The sequence below is a fragment of the Zootoca vivipara genome, chromosome 2 (genome assembly GCF_963506605.1).
Source record: "Zootoca vivipara chromosome 2, rZooViv1.1, whole genome shotgun sequence".
NCBI lineage: Eukaryota > Metazoa > Chordata > Lepidosauria > Squamata > Lacertidae > Zootoca > Zootoca vivipara.
The window spans coordinates 8,120,364-8,135,003 of NC_083277.1; the positions used below are offsets into that span (position 1 = coordinate 8,120,364).

Below are 14,640 nucleotides of genomic sequence, written 5' to 3' on the forward strand. Positions count from 1 at the left end.
ATTATTATTATTATTATTATTATTATGTCCAACCCCCTGCAATGCAGGAATCTCTTGCCCAACGTGGGACTTGAACCCGTGATCCTGTGATTAAGAGTCTCATGCTCTACTGTCTCAGGAATAGCTTCCTGTCTATAAACCTGGAGAGCTGATGCCAGTCATTGTTGACCACACTGAACTAGGTGGAGGATGATAATGATGATGATTTATTTATAACTGGGCAGTGCGGCCATATGCTCCACCACTGGATGGGAATTGTAGTCTGAAGCAAACAGAGGGCACCAGGTTGGCAATGCTGAAAGCATCTGTTTCAATCATAAGTTCTTTTCCAGCATGCTAAAAACGAATTAAGTTAGAATTAGCAACCAGACTTTTAGGAGTTCACTTCACAGAATCAAGTCCCGTTTGCTAAATCAGAACCCCCGTCCATTTAGGGCAGAGTCAGATTTTCTCCAATTCAAAAATGACAAGGAAGCCTTCGAATGAAAATGTTGCAGTATGAATAAGACAGCTTACTAGGTATGTGTGTGTTTGTGTGTAATGAAAAACAAGGGAAGCAATAACAAAAGCATTCGCTGCTCCTTGAGAAAACATTCAGCAACTGCAAAGACCTGGGGACATTTTTTTAAAAAAGAAAGATAAAGATCACGTGATCACTGAGTCATTTCCGGGAAAGGAAGCTCTTCCGGGAAAGGAAACTGTGAAAACTGGGAAGGCGGAACTTAACTCGTGTGAGGGAGCCATGGCTGCTTCTGGGGATCTCATCCAGCGTCTCCGTGATGAAGCCACGTGCTGCATCTGCCGGGATTATTTCAAGGATCCAGTGACCATCGCAGAGTGTGGCCACAACTTCTGCCGGTCCTGCCTGACCCATTGCTGGGGGGAATCGGAGGCAGAGGCTTCCTGCCCTCAGTGCAGAAAAACAGTGCAAAGAAGTGGCCTCATCCCCAACCGGCAGCTGGCTAACGTGGTAGAAATAGCCAAGAATCCCAGCCTTCAAGAGGGAAAGGGAGAAGGAGGGGGGGAAGGGAGAGTGTGCGAAGAGGCCGAGGGAAAGGGAGAAGGAGGAGTCTGCGAGGAGCACAAGGAACCCCTGATGCTCTTCTGCAAAGTCCACGAAGCCCCCATCTGTCTGTTGTGTGACAAATCAAAGGAACATGCAAATCACAAGGTGATTCCTCTGGAGGAGGCTTTCGAGGAATACAAGGTAGGAGATCCCTGGATATTGATGTGGAGAAATAACTGTAGATTCTTCTTGGGAGGTTTCCTTTTTAATTCTCAGGTCCAAAGCAGGCATGGCATGAATTGGTGGTGGTTTATTATGTAAAAAGCAGCCCAGGGGAAGCCTGGGGGCTCCTGGGATGGCTGGGAGGAGGGAGTTGAAGTCTTTCTCTCTGCCAAGGGGACAAAGGGATCTCCCTTGATATCCCTGAGTAGCATCTGCAAAGACTATGTAGAAGTCTGTAAGCAAGAGGGGACTAACTCGGTCCCTGAGCCCCACAGAAAAAAGGTAGCTGGTTCAGGGAGTCATGGACCCAAAAAGGTTGAAAACCTCTGGACTTTTATTTCCCCCAGTAAATTACATTGCTATTACAGCAAGGCCACTGGGTGCAAGAAGCCAGTATAATATTCATCTTCTCTCTTTGTCTCAATCAAACCTGAGTTTTTCTTTTCTTTTCAGGGAGAGATCTGTCACCGCCTGGATATTCTGAGGAAAGAGAGAGAGGAAATTCTGGCCTATCAAGAAGATCTGGTCAAGAAAAGCAAAGATCTTCTTGTAAGCACCACTCTTATTATTAGGGAGGGAACAAGCACTTGAAGAATCGAGTAGGGACTGGAAAGTGATGGGGAAATCTACCCATTTCAACTTCTCCCCATTTCTCATTTTTCCATATCAGTCTGTTTATTAATTTATGATTCTGAAAATGAATCGTATGTTTGGGTAGCTACCTCCTTGTATAAATATTTTTATCTGTACTTTAACCTCAGAAATACATTTTTTGTGAATATTACCTGGCTGGGTCAACCTGGAAATTATCAGAGGTGTGAATTTCAAAGGATTGCTCTGTTTTGGTCTCCATATTTTTTCAGCAATAGCAAATTAGGTAAGTTCACCTTTGAATGAAGCTAAATTGAGTTTATTTCCCCTTGTCGTTCATTATGTGAATAGCAGTCAAGGAGAAGCCTGAGGACTAGTGAGCTGAGAGGGTGGAAGCAAATCAGTCCAAATCCGACTTTACCATAAATATTACTAAAGAATTGTGTTTCTAAATGTGTGCTCTCCTTCATTTTTAGGAAGCTCTGGCCATTTTGAACCTTTAAATCAGGCACCCCCAAACTCAGCCCTTCAGATGTTTTGGGACTACAACTCCCATCATCCCTAGCTAACAGGACCAGTGGTCTGGGATGATGGGAACTGTGGTCCCAAAACATCTGGAGGGCCGAGTTCGGGGATGCCTGCTTTAAATAAAACAGGGTTGCTATGGGGATGAACTCTGCACTATGTCCTCCTCCTCTTTTTCTGCTGCCTTCCTACACCTAAATGGCCCCAGCCTAAACAGAGGGGAGTTTTATGCCCATGGATGTTCTCTGAACAACTTAGAACTCTGGTTATGCCATGTGTCAGGATGTTTTTGCGGCTACTCTCGAGTAAAAGCGCCCGAGTCCGTGCTGTCTTTAACAGTTTTATTGTGCATAGTATTTACAGTGCAGAGAAAGCTGAAAACATGACTGTCTAGTCCAGGCATCCCCAAACTTTGGCCCTCCAGATGTTTTGGACTACAATTCCCATAATCCCTGACTACTGGTCCTCTTAGCTAGGGATCATGGGAGTTGTAGGCCAAAACATCTGCAGGGCCGCAGTTTGGGGATGCCTGGTCTAGTCGCTCCCAGAATCTGGCAATGGACTCCGCCTGTTTCACGCCCAGCATAAGAGCTTGGGCACCCCAAAACGGCAACCCCATACCCTACGTTTGGGTGCCTTACTCAATTTGGGCGCCGGAAGGGGCTGTCTTCCTTCATCCCCTTGCTGGTCAGGCTGGGGCAGGGGCTCTCTAGCGTCACTGAGCCCTTCCTCCACCGCAGCACCAGTGACCTCAATCTCCTCTCCCGACCTGCTGCTGCTGCTGCTCTCGCTAGGCGATGTGCTTGTCAGGAGGAGGGGTGGAGGCTCCCTATACTGAAGTCCCCTGACACCATGCTCCAACACATGCAGGGAACATCCGTGGCTAGAAAAAGAGCTCCTTGCTTTTGGCTGTAGCTCTCTGCGAAATAGAAAGCATTCTCATCATTCTCTTCCTGATGTTTTGAAGGCTGACCATCTTCCACACTCAGACCTCCTCTTTTCTTGTAGAAATTAACAGAAATGCAGAGGCTGAGGACTGTGGAGAATTTCAAAGAACTGCGCCGGTTCCTGGAAGAACAAGAAAAACGTCTGCTGAATCATGTGGAAGAGGTGGAGAAGGAGATTGCAGGGAGAAGGAATGAGCAGCTGGCCAAACTCTCCAGCAATCTCTCCTTTCTTGAGAGGATCATCCAGGAGATGGAGGAAAAGTGTCAGCAGCCAGCGAGTGAACTCCTGCAGGTAAGACGGTGGCAGGAACAGCCCAAGCCTCCAGGAAAATGCTGCCTCCAATTCTTTCTGTGCCCCTTTCATGTATACAAGGAGTTCAGGGGCTCAGTTGATGGAGCCTCTAGTCAGGTTTGTAATGGACAGGAAGACCCAAGAGACCTAGGATGCTTAACTCACCTGAATGCAGACTAGAGATTTTTCAGTGGTCTTGATGGAACTGGAGGTGATTTTCTGCTCTTTGCTGATGATTTGTCGCTGAATGCCTCCCCCCTGGGCAATGCTGCCTTCCTGCCCTTTGCTGGGCTTCGCCAAGGATGCACGCAGGCCTCCTTCTGACATGAGTCAGTCTCTTGACCAAGCTTCTCTTCCTGTTCCCTCCACGACTTCTGGGTTGATCCCCTTCCCCATGGATACAGATCAGCCCAAAATGGTGCTCAGTGACCAAAGAGGAAGACAGAGGGACTGATCCAGACTGCTGCTTGTCCCACCCCTTTCCTCCAGGAAAACCCGCTGTTTACTGCTGAATGAGAGTAAACATCAGCCAGGTTTTCTCCAGATTGACATTTGCTTTGATGTTGCACTAAGGAGCAGGTTTTTCCTGAGCAAAAGCGGCAGGGCAAAGCAAAACCCTTGGACCTGTGTTTTCTGGGCACAGGAAAAGCAGAAGTGTGGATGAGCCCAAAGAAACACTGAGCTGTTTTATTACCCCTTTGGATTTGAAATTTGGGGACTTCTATGGAAGGCAATTTGGGACAGTGCCCTGGTAGGATTATCCTGTAGGCTTACTTACTTCTGAATTGCAACCTGGATTAAAAGTAATAAATTATAATCTAAGACATGAGATGGGTTGGAATCTTCTGTTGAATCCAAAAATGTGAGATTCCTTTAAACGTTGGTGAATTTTCATAAGGATTTTAAACAAAAATTGCAAACTGATGTGGAAATGTGGAGAACTTGATATTGGAAAAATTGATAATTTCAGCTTGGAAAAATAAAAGCTGTGAGAAACCAAAACTGGCTGATTCCACCATCCCTACCCAAAACCTTGGCATGTGCCAGGCAGACTGCCATCTAAGGGCCAGGCTGTTCCTCCACTCCAGGGTCTGAGAGGGTCTTCTTAGTGTGGCCTGTGGTGTGCAGTGAATTCCCTTCTCTTTTCCCCTCTAGGATATGAGAAGCACCTTTCAGAGGTAAGTGGATCTGGCTCATTCGCATTAGCATCTCTCCATGAGGCCGGAATGCAAGAACCTCAAACATGGCCTTGCAGGGGGCTGCAGTAAAACCAAACCTCACAAAGGAAATAGCACTAATTCAATGGGGAGAATTGGGAGGCTACAAATTCCAAAGCGGGGATCCTGTTGTTCCAGTGAGATGCTGCAGGACTCTGTAGGACTCACACTCTGCAGCATCTCACAGGTAAAAGAAGGACCCCCTCTTTGGAATTTGTAGCCTCCCAATTCTCCCCAATGAATTAGCGCCATTTCCTTTGTGAGGCTTGGTTTTACTTTTGCAATGTGTATAATTTGTTTTGTATTGAATGTCCTTTTGATGTATCATTTGATTTGGTTGTGCACTTGTGGAAGATCTGTCTCATCTTCTGCAAACATCTGATTCTAGAGCTAAGGTTATCTTATATATCAAAGCAAGGGATCCCTAAGGTTCAGAAACAAATATTTTGAGTTTACTCAAGTGTTGTTGTGAGAAGGCTGTTTTACTGGCACGCACAACAAGGCAAAGTTACTTTCTTCGGAGCAATTATTGCCTTAGTTGTTTCTTTCTAGACTGACCACTTCAGTCACTCTACAGCAAACACTCTTCTGGCCGTCCCACCCTGTCCCAAGCAAACACCTGCCCCATAGAGCCCCCTTGGGAGGCAGCGGCTTCTCACGAGGGAGCGGGAATTGGCTGTTTCTGACCATATTCCGCCTGGAGTATTTAAGGTGTCACTCAGGTTCAGAGTAGAGGTTTTAGGGTACATTTCACGTTTGCCAACAGAAGTGATCCTCTGTTTCTTCCTCACAACTTCTCTGGAAGCATCTATAGCAGGGGTTCCCAACAAAATTTTCTCGAGGACCCCTCATCGAGCCGCTATTGTGACAAGGACCCCCATTAATTCCTAATCCTAAAATTAAAAAGTGAGAGCCAAATTAAGAGTCTTTTTATATTTTATATTTATACGTTTTTTACAGTTCTTCCTCTTCATCTGTAGGCCTTTGTCATTTTAACGAACCACTTTTTAACCAACGGTCCATTTTTAACTACGCGAACTGTAGCTTCTGCGATAAACAACGCTTTGTTTACAAACACTACTGTTTTGCAAAGAGGCAGTGCGCGCCAGGGAGGAGGGAGGGGAATGGAGAAGACAGGGTACCTGCGCAGTAGCGCACAAATGAAGCCGACGCGCGCAAAGCATCTTGGGGAGGTGAGCGTTAGTAGAATGTGCGCGCTGCCTCTATGCAAAACAGTAGTGTTTGTAAAGCGCCACCTAACGGCATACAGCAGAACTACTGCCCCTATCTAATTCTAGTTTTGCGCTAGACTCTGCTCATGCAGGAAGCGGCCAAAACAAAAAATCTGTTATCATACGAAATATATTTAATATATTTTTTTATTCTAATAGCATCTTGCGGACCCCTCTGGCATAGCTCGCGGACCCCTGGGGGTCCGCGGACCACCTGTTGGGAACCACTGATCTAGAGAAAGGCAATGTGTGCTGTGCTGTCCTCGCCCTCAGACACCATATGATTCTACTTCTTCTTTGAATAGACATCAGTGGGGAGACTCAGAGGCCTGGGGTTGCCGTTTTGGCCCTTGGGGGTCTGGCTGAGGAGTCCGTAGTGAGGAAGAAACTCCCCACTTCAGTGCCTGCCTGTCCCTCTAGGCTTTCCACAGCCGGCTTCCTCCTCTCAATTCCTTTCTTTTCCTTTAACAGAAATTGTGGATTTGAATGGGCTGACATTGTTTTTCTTTTCGCTAGGTATGAGAAAAGAGAGAGTCCAGAGAAGCCACTGCCTTTCCCTCCAGAACTGAGGAACTGGATCTTGGAATCCTGTGAACTAAATCACCTTTTGGAGGATGCAATGAAACAATTGAAGGGTAATGAAAAATGGCTGCCAGGATTTCACACTGAGAATTCTATTCTTCCTTCAGAACTGAACATGCCTGGCTCTTATTGCATGGAATTGAGTAATCCCAGGATACCTTCCTTCTTGGTGCTCCAGCCTTAATTTCCTGTCCCCTAGAATGGCCCATGTATATTGTGACGCTGGATCCTGTAAAGGAAGCCTGAACCAGAGTGTAGAGCAACGTCAGGATATTTTTCCTCCCATGTGCTTCTGTTTACAATTCTACGGAACCTCCTTTTCCTTTTGGATACCAGTCTACACAATCTGGGGTTGTCCTTTTGGAGGTTGTCCTGCTCTGAATGGAGCCAAAGGGCATTAAGAAGCCCCCAATTCCCCCTCTGCCTCCTGCTCAGGCTTGTTTCTCAATGGTGGAGCCAAGGCCTGAGGCGTCTCCTCCTCAGACGTCCCCCTGCAGCTGCCATATCTAGTGCTTCATGTGTCAAAATCTCCTGAAATTTCCCACATTGAGAGTGGATGCAAGAGCACATGAGCCCCAAAGGGCATGATTATGCTCGTTAACAACCTCAAAAATCTGTAGAAGGTCCGTGAGGAAGGACTTGCTTTTGTGTGAGAGCTCTGCCAATCCTTCCTCGTCAACCTTTGCTTCTCCTTATGTTTCACAATCAATTTTGGTTTTAATAATTTACCCCACTATTTTGCTTGGGGAAGATGTTATGGCTGCCTCCATCTCCCCTCTATGTCCTTTTACAGGATTCCTACTGCTCTGCCTCCCCTCCAGTCCAAGAATGTAGAGCCCAATTTCTGTGACAAAGATCAGAGATCTTCAGGATTCATGCTAAAAAAATTAATTCTGCTATTTGTAAGCTTGATTTATGATTGCTGAGTTTTAAAGCTTTAGTTATTTTCATAGATTCTTCCTATGATTTTCTTGTTTTTAATTATTTTTTCTACAGTCGTACCTCGGTTCTTGTATTTAATCCATTCTAGGAATTGGTTTGACTCCCCAAATGGTTTGAGAAACAAGGCTTGGCTTCTGATTGGCTGAAGAAACTTCCTGCAGCCAATCAGAAGCTGCAGAAGCCGTGCAAGATGTTTGGCTTCCGAAAAGCAATCACTCCTGGTTTTCTGTAGTCGGGAGCCAAAACGTTTGAGTTCAAAGGTGGTCGGCTTCTGAGGTTCCACTTTACTATTTAATCATTGTGCAGTCAAACCTCAGAAGTCGAACGTAATCCGCTCCAGAAGGATGTCCAACTTCCAAAACGGTCAATTTCTGAGGTGTGGCTCTTGCAACAACTCACTTCCAGGTTTTTGATGTTCGGGAGCCGAAACGTACAGAAACGGAGACGATCGAAAACTGAGGTTTGACCATACAGGTACTTGAATTTAAGGATGCTATGTTATGAAATGTTACTTTTGTATGGAGATTTATTTCAGGTGGAAGAGTGTTGCCCTTACACTTTATATCTTTTTGCTTCCTCAGATGCTCTGTTATACAGAAAACTGATTCAGAAAGGTAAATTTCCAGGGGAGGAACAATTTCACCGGAGGGATGGGGACTGATATTTCATGGGTGTTGAACCGTCTGTTCTGCAGACTTTGGGACCCCCATCAATGGCATAACTCTGGGTGTTTGGGTTCTTTGTCTGTCCCATGAATGAACTGGGAGGGAGTTTGAAGGATTGGATTTGGGGCAGAGCTCGTCCCTGTGAAGAACCTGCACACCAGTCTGAGTTCCATTCCTGCCTATAGATCTTTATCCTGGTTTTCCCCTCAATTTTATAGATTTTGCTTTCTTAAAATTTATATACTGTTTGATTGTGGGGGAAAGCACAGAACATTAGACTCAGATCTAGAGGCACCTGGCTAAGCTAATCTGCAGCAGAGAATCACAACAGAGCAGCATCTACATACTGTGTAAATCCCTTCTCTTGTGGCTGAACTAAAAGGACACTGGCTCAGCTACAAGATCTTAGAGAAGGAGTCTGGGAGGGCAAGAATTAACACCCCCTGCCCTTAAGGAGAGTCCATATGCAGATGTTAAACAGTTTAATAAATTGTTCTGTGCACACTTATGTTCACAAAGAGTGAACATGAGCCCAAATACTTTCATGTGGCAAGCGAGGGAGCAATACGTATTCTTTTTATTCTTTTTTGGGTGAAAGTTAAGAACACTGCTACTAGCAATATATCACAGCTTTTATAGCCTACATAGAGTAGCGGTATTTAAAATGAGTGTCGTCATAGCAATCCGTAGTTAAAAGTAGAAGTTGGCAAATGTGTCCTCTTTTTTGCTCTTCAAAATACAGCAACTCTACACTTGCCTATCATGACTGTCTCAGCCCCTAACTGGTAACCTTTTGAGTTATTCCCCCCCCTTCCCCCAGGGAACTAGTCTTATGCTATATATTCAATCCAAAAGAGAAGCATGGAATAAGCAGTCCTTTGTAAAAGGTTACATTTTGAGTATATCTTAAAGATTCCTGTCCTGCACCTTATCATATACACATTGTCAATGTAAAGCTCTCCTCGACCTAAGTTCGACCCTGGTACCATCCTTGTGCAGGGTTAGAATTCCTGTCTCGCAAGGCCTGTGCGTCAAAGGCTAATGCATCAGCCCTGATAAGACCAGCCATTCTGTCTCCCTTTGCGACTGGCAAGGCCATCCATCTAGCTTCCTTGCAACCTGATAAGGCCAAGCATCCTGTCTTTAATTTGTGTTATGCTTTTGGGCTGAGGGCTCTTCAAGAGAGAAAGAAGGAAAGAATGTGGGACCTAGTTTGGGTAAACTGCAGAATCAGAAATGGGTCACCTCTTCCTTCACTACTAGCAATATATCACAGCTTTTATAGCCTACACAGAGTAGGGGTATTTAAAATGAGTGTCGTCATAGCAATCCATAGTTGAAAGTAGAAGTTGGCAAATGTGTCCTCTTTTTTGCTCTTCAAAATACAGCAACTCTACACTTGCCTATCGTGACTGTCTTAGCCCCTAACTGGTAACCTTTTGAGTTATTCCCTCTTTCCCCCAGGGAACCCGTCTTATGCTATATATTCAATCCAAAAGAGAAGCATGGAATAAGCAGTCCTTTGTAAAACTGCCTTGCCACCCGCCTCCTCTTCCCTGGCGGCAAGCCCTAAACTTCTAAGATGGGAGGGAGGAAGGCAAGGAGAGACCAAGTGGGTGAGAGAGCCGGAGAGCAAGAATAAACAGACTCCCCACTTAGTGTGATTTTCACTTGTGGGCCCAGAATGTGACCCCCACGAAAGTGACAGGACGCCTAAATGTGTTTTTGTGTTGTATTTTTATGCTGTGAACCATCCTCAGACCTATAGAATCATAGAGTTGGAAGAGACCACGAGGGCCATCCAGTGCAACCCCCTGCCAAGCAGGAAACACCATCAAAGCATTCTTGACACATGCCTGTCAAGCCTCTGCTTAAAGACCTCCAAAGAAGGAGATTCCACCACACTCCTTGGTAGCAAATTCCACTGCCGAACAGCTCTTACTGTCAGGAAGTTCTTCCTAATGTTTAGGTGGAATCTTCTTTCTTGTAGTTTGAATCCATTGCTCCGTGTCCGCTTCTCTGGAGCATCAGAAAGCAACCTTTATCCCTCCTCTATATGGCATCCTTTTATATATTTGAACATGGCTATCATATCACCCCTTAACCTTCTCTTCTACAGGCTAAACATACCCAGCTCCTTAAGCCGTTCCCCATAAGGCATTGTTTCCAGGCCTTTGACCATTTTAGATGAAGGGCAGTAGGCAAATGTGATGATGATGATGATGATGATGATGATTATTATTATTATTATTGCAACAGGGGGGTCCTCATCCCCCATCCCAACCAGAGGTCTCCAAAGGAGGGCAGGCACAATACACATCAAATATAAGAAAGTGAAGAAAACTGATTTAAAAACAAACAAGGAAGGTATTTATTCTGATGAAAGTCTGCAAGGAGTCTCAGTCTTGCAGGCGATGCAAAGAAATCCCATTCATATGAAAGAGAATCTGGGGTTTTCGTGTGTGTTTTTTTGGATCAGGATGTCTGTCTCTTTCTCTCTCTGCTGATTCTGCCTAATCTTCTCTTTCCCTCATCTTCTCCCCAACAGCAAATATCACTCTGGATCCAGGCACAGCCCATCCCTGCCTCATCCTGTCCGAGGATCGGAAAAGCGTGAGAGGGGGACACAAACCTCAAGACCTGCCTGACAATTCTGAGAGATTCAATGAGCAGCCTTCTGTGTTGGGACATGAGGGATTCACAGCAGGCAGACATTTCTGGGAAGTCAAAGTGGGAAGTGGGGAAATGTGGGCTGTGGGGGTCGCCAGGAAGTCTGTGAGGAGGAAGGGCATCTTCCCCTTAAGGCCTGAGGAGGGGATCTGGGCTGTGGGGAAGTCTGGAGGCAAGTACTTGGCCTTCACCTCCTCTGATTTCTCTCCTCTGTCCCTGAATAAGAAGCCCAGGAGAATCCGGGTGACTCTGGGCTATGAAGGGGGACGTGTGTCTTTTTGTGACGTTGACTCAGGAGCCGAACTCTACACGTTCTCAGGAGCCTCATTCTCTGGAGAGATCCTCCTCCCTTTTTTTACTCTGTGGGAAAAGAAAGCCCACCTCAGAATCTCCTGAGGAGACTAAATCCGCCTCTCAGGCCCAGCAGGAGTTTCTCTCCAGACCAGAGTGACTTGTATAAAAAACATTTACCCACCAAGAGAACGTTGGGCAGTTTTTCAAGGGGACCTTTGAGAGGATTCATTCCAGTCAAAATCAGCAGAAATAAACAATGGGTTGCTGTTGCTTTGCATTTTCCTTCCTTTCCCAATAATTCCCTCTACAGCTTCTTAAAGAGACAGTCACACGTTTAACAGTCCCAATAAATAATCTTTTCCTCAAACGGGCTCCCTTACCTTGAATCTTGTTTTCCTTTTGAGATGTCTGATTTGGCAGAGGGCGAGACTCTTAACCCCAGGGTTGTGGGTCTGAGCCCCATGTTGGGCAAAAGTTTCCTGCACTGCAGGGGGTGGGACTAGATGACCCTCAATTCTGCAGTTCTAGGAAACCTTCCTCTCCCCACATGACCTTATACAGCTGAAAAATTCATGCATCATTGGATTAGTAGGTGACTAAAAAATGAACCCCTTCATCCACGTCAGGAAGGACAGTTCCTTGCTCTGGAGACCTTAGACGGGAAGAAAATAAAAAAGGAAATTGAACAGGATGTCAGCTTCAAATGCCCTCTGCAAATACAGCCCCACCATCTCCACACTTTGACAGAAATAAACCTTATTGCATTGAGTGGGGCTTCTGCCCAGTTATATACGGTATGTTTCGAGTTTATGCATTAATGTTCCTTATTTACAGGATGGACATGTTCAAGAATGCTGTTTGAAGGCACACAACACAGTGTGACGTTAAATGTCACAATGGATGAAACATCAGGGCTTATATTGAACCTTTTTAAAAGTAGGCTTTGCTGGAAACAGGCATACATAGAACTGAGCAAATGCCAATATTCCTTGAGGCTGCAGAGCAGAGAGAGAGAAACCAATAAGGGTTATTCTATCACTGTGGCTCAGAGCTGCCTCATCCGCAACTGTCTCCTAGTAACAGTCACTCAGTCAAGCCCCCTGCACTGTTTCTACCCCAACAGGTCGTTATAACTTTTAAGAACTAGAACCTGAGCTTCCTCCTCCCTCCCCATTCCCCTTTCCTTTTATGTCACCTATTTTAGCTTGTTTTTCATCTGTGAAACTGCATTCTTATTTCCTCACAAACAGATGCAGATGCCTGTGTTCAAAGAAAGTGGTTTGAGAAGCACATTCACACTAAATCAAGCATTGCTGCAGCCAGCAACTTTTCAAACCGTAGTGATGGGTGGAGCAGAGAATCAAACTGCTATGACTATTGGAAACACAGCTTAAATAATGGCAAGGTGTTGTGAGCAGGTGCTAGCAACATGGGTACCTAGTGCTGTTGAAATTGCTTGTTCCTCTCTTGCGCCACTTTTTATCCAAAACAGCTCTGTGAGGTTGACTCTCTAGGAAAAGCTTTTCCCACAGTGGAAGCACTTGTGCGTTTTCTGCTTAGTGTGCATCTTCCAATGCAACTGAACCTCTGTGCACTCGGGAAACTTGTATGCTCCCTCTCCCATGTGCCTCCTCTAGTGTTCAGCTAGGGCGGATTCTCGCTGGAAGCTCTCCCCACACACGGGGCGCATTCTTGAGGGCATCCTGAGCAAGTTTGCAGACGACACCAAATTGGGAGGGGTGGCTAATACCCCAGAGGACAGGATCACACTTCAAAATGACCTTAAAGAATTAGACAACTGGGCCAAATCAAACAAGATGAATTTTAACAAGGATAAATGTAAAGTACTACACTTGGGCAAAAAAAATGAAAAGCACAAATACAGGATGGGTGACAGCTGGCTTGAGAGCAGTACATGTGAAAAGGATCTAGGAGTCTTGGTAGACCACAAACTTGACATGAGTCAACAGTGTGATGCAGCAGCTAAAAAAGCCAATGCAATTCTGGGCTGCATCAATAGGAGTATAGCATCTAGATCAAGGGAAGTCACAGTACCACTGTATTCTGCTCTGGTCAGACCTCACCTGGAGTACTGTGTCCAGTTCTGGGCACCACAGTTCAAGAAGGATACTGACAAGCTGGAACGTGTCCAGAGGAGGGCAACCAAAATGGTCAAAGGCCTAGAAACGATGCCTTATGAGGAACGGCTTAGGGAGCTGGGTATGTTTCGCCTAGAGAATAGAAGGTTAAGGGGTGATATGATAGCCATGTTCAAATATATAAAAGGATATCATATAGAGGAGGGAGAGAGGTTGTTTTCTGCTGCTCCAGAGAAGCGAGCACAGAGCAATGGATTCAAACTACAAGAAAGAAGATTCCACCTAAACATTAGGAAGAACTTCCTGACAGTAAGAGCTGTTCGGCAGTGGAATTTGCTACCAAGGAGTGTGGTGGAGTCTCCTTCTTTGGAGGTCTTTAAGCAGAGGCTTGACAGCCATATGTCAAGAATGCTTTGATGGTGTTTCCTGCTCGGCAGGGGGTTGGACTGGATGGCCCTTGTGGTCTCTTCCAACTCTATGATTCTAGAGCGATGGGAAATATATTTCACGCATCTATGACCTGTTGTTGGAACGGGAACTAAATGAGGAACAAGTAAAATCAGTGATGGTGAAATGGGCCCAAGACTTTGGCTATAACATTATGATGGAACAGTGGGAAAGACTGTGGGAGGTGGAGATAAAATTTACTACCTTTTACAACCTAAGAGAAAACATCTTTAAAATGATGTACAGGTGGTATCAAACCCCGAAAAAGTTAGCCAGGATGTATAAGAACAAATCTTCTGAATGCTGGAGGTGTAACGCGGAAAAAGGGTCTTTTATTCACATGTGGTGGAACTGTCCAGAAATATGCATATACTGGAATAAAATCTACGAGGAACTTTAAAAAATGTTAAAATGTACGCTTAGAAAAAGACCAGAATTATTTTTACTAAATATAATACCAGAGGATATTAAAACCACAAAAAGAATATTGTTAATGTATGGAATAGTAGCGGCAAGAGTCTTGGTCGCGAGAAATTGGAAAAACAAAAATATGCCCAGCATAATGGATTGGCAAACTTACCAAAAGCCACTGGAAGAATAAGGCAACAAATGAAACAAAAAATACAGAAGGAATGGAGGATGTTTAATGAATATTTAAAGAGTAATGGTAAATCGGAATCCTAGCGGCAGACCAATACTGAACCTGGTAAAAACCTAGAGAAACCCATCACCCCCACCACCCACCCTCTGAATATACATAAGGGTCTGGTGACTTCTGTTTCAGTGTATCTGACGAAGTGTGCATGCACACGAAAGCTCATACCAAAATAAAAACATAGTTGGTCTTTAAGGTGCTACTGAAGGGATTTTTTTATTTTGCTAAAGAAAAAATGTAATGGGATAAGAACC

General features: G+C 45.0%; 1 protein-coding gene across 1 annotated transcript; it reads left to right on the forward strand.

Moving 5' to 3' along the window:
• The first annotated feature begins 676 nt into the window (after positions 1–676).
• Positions 677–12,967, forward strand: LOC118080227 (zinc finger protein RFP). Its single transcript, XM_060270767.1, has 7 exons — positions 677–1,207; positions 1,682–1,777; positions 3,353–3,583; positions 4,739–4,761; positions 6,549–6,667; positions 8,138–8,170; positions 10,770–12,967. Exons 1-7 carry the CDS (start codon positions 743–745, stop codon positions 11,285–11,287), a joined length of 1,485 nt encoding a protein of 494 aa, XP_060126750.1. The 5' UTR covers positions 677–742; the 3' UTR covers positions 11,288–12,967.
• The last annotated feature ends 1,673 nt before the right edge of the window (positions 12,968–14,640 follow it).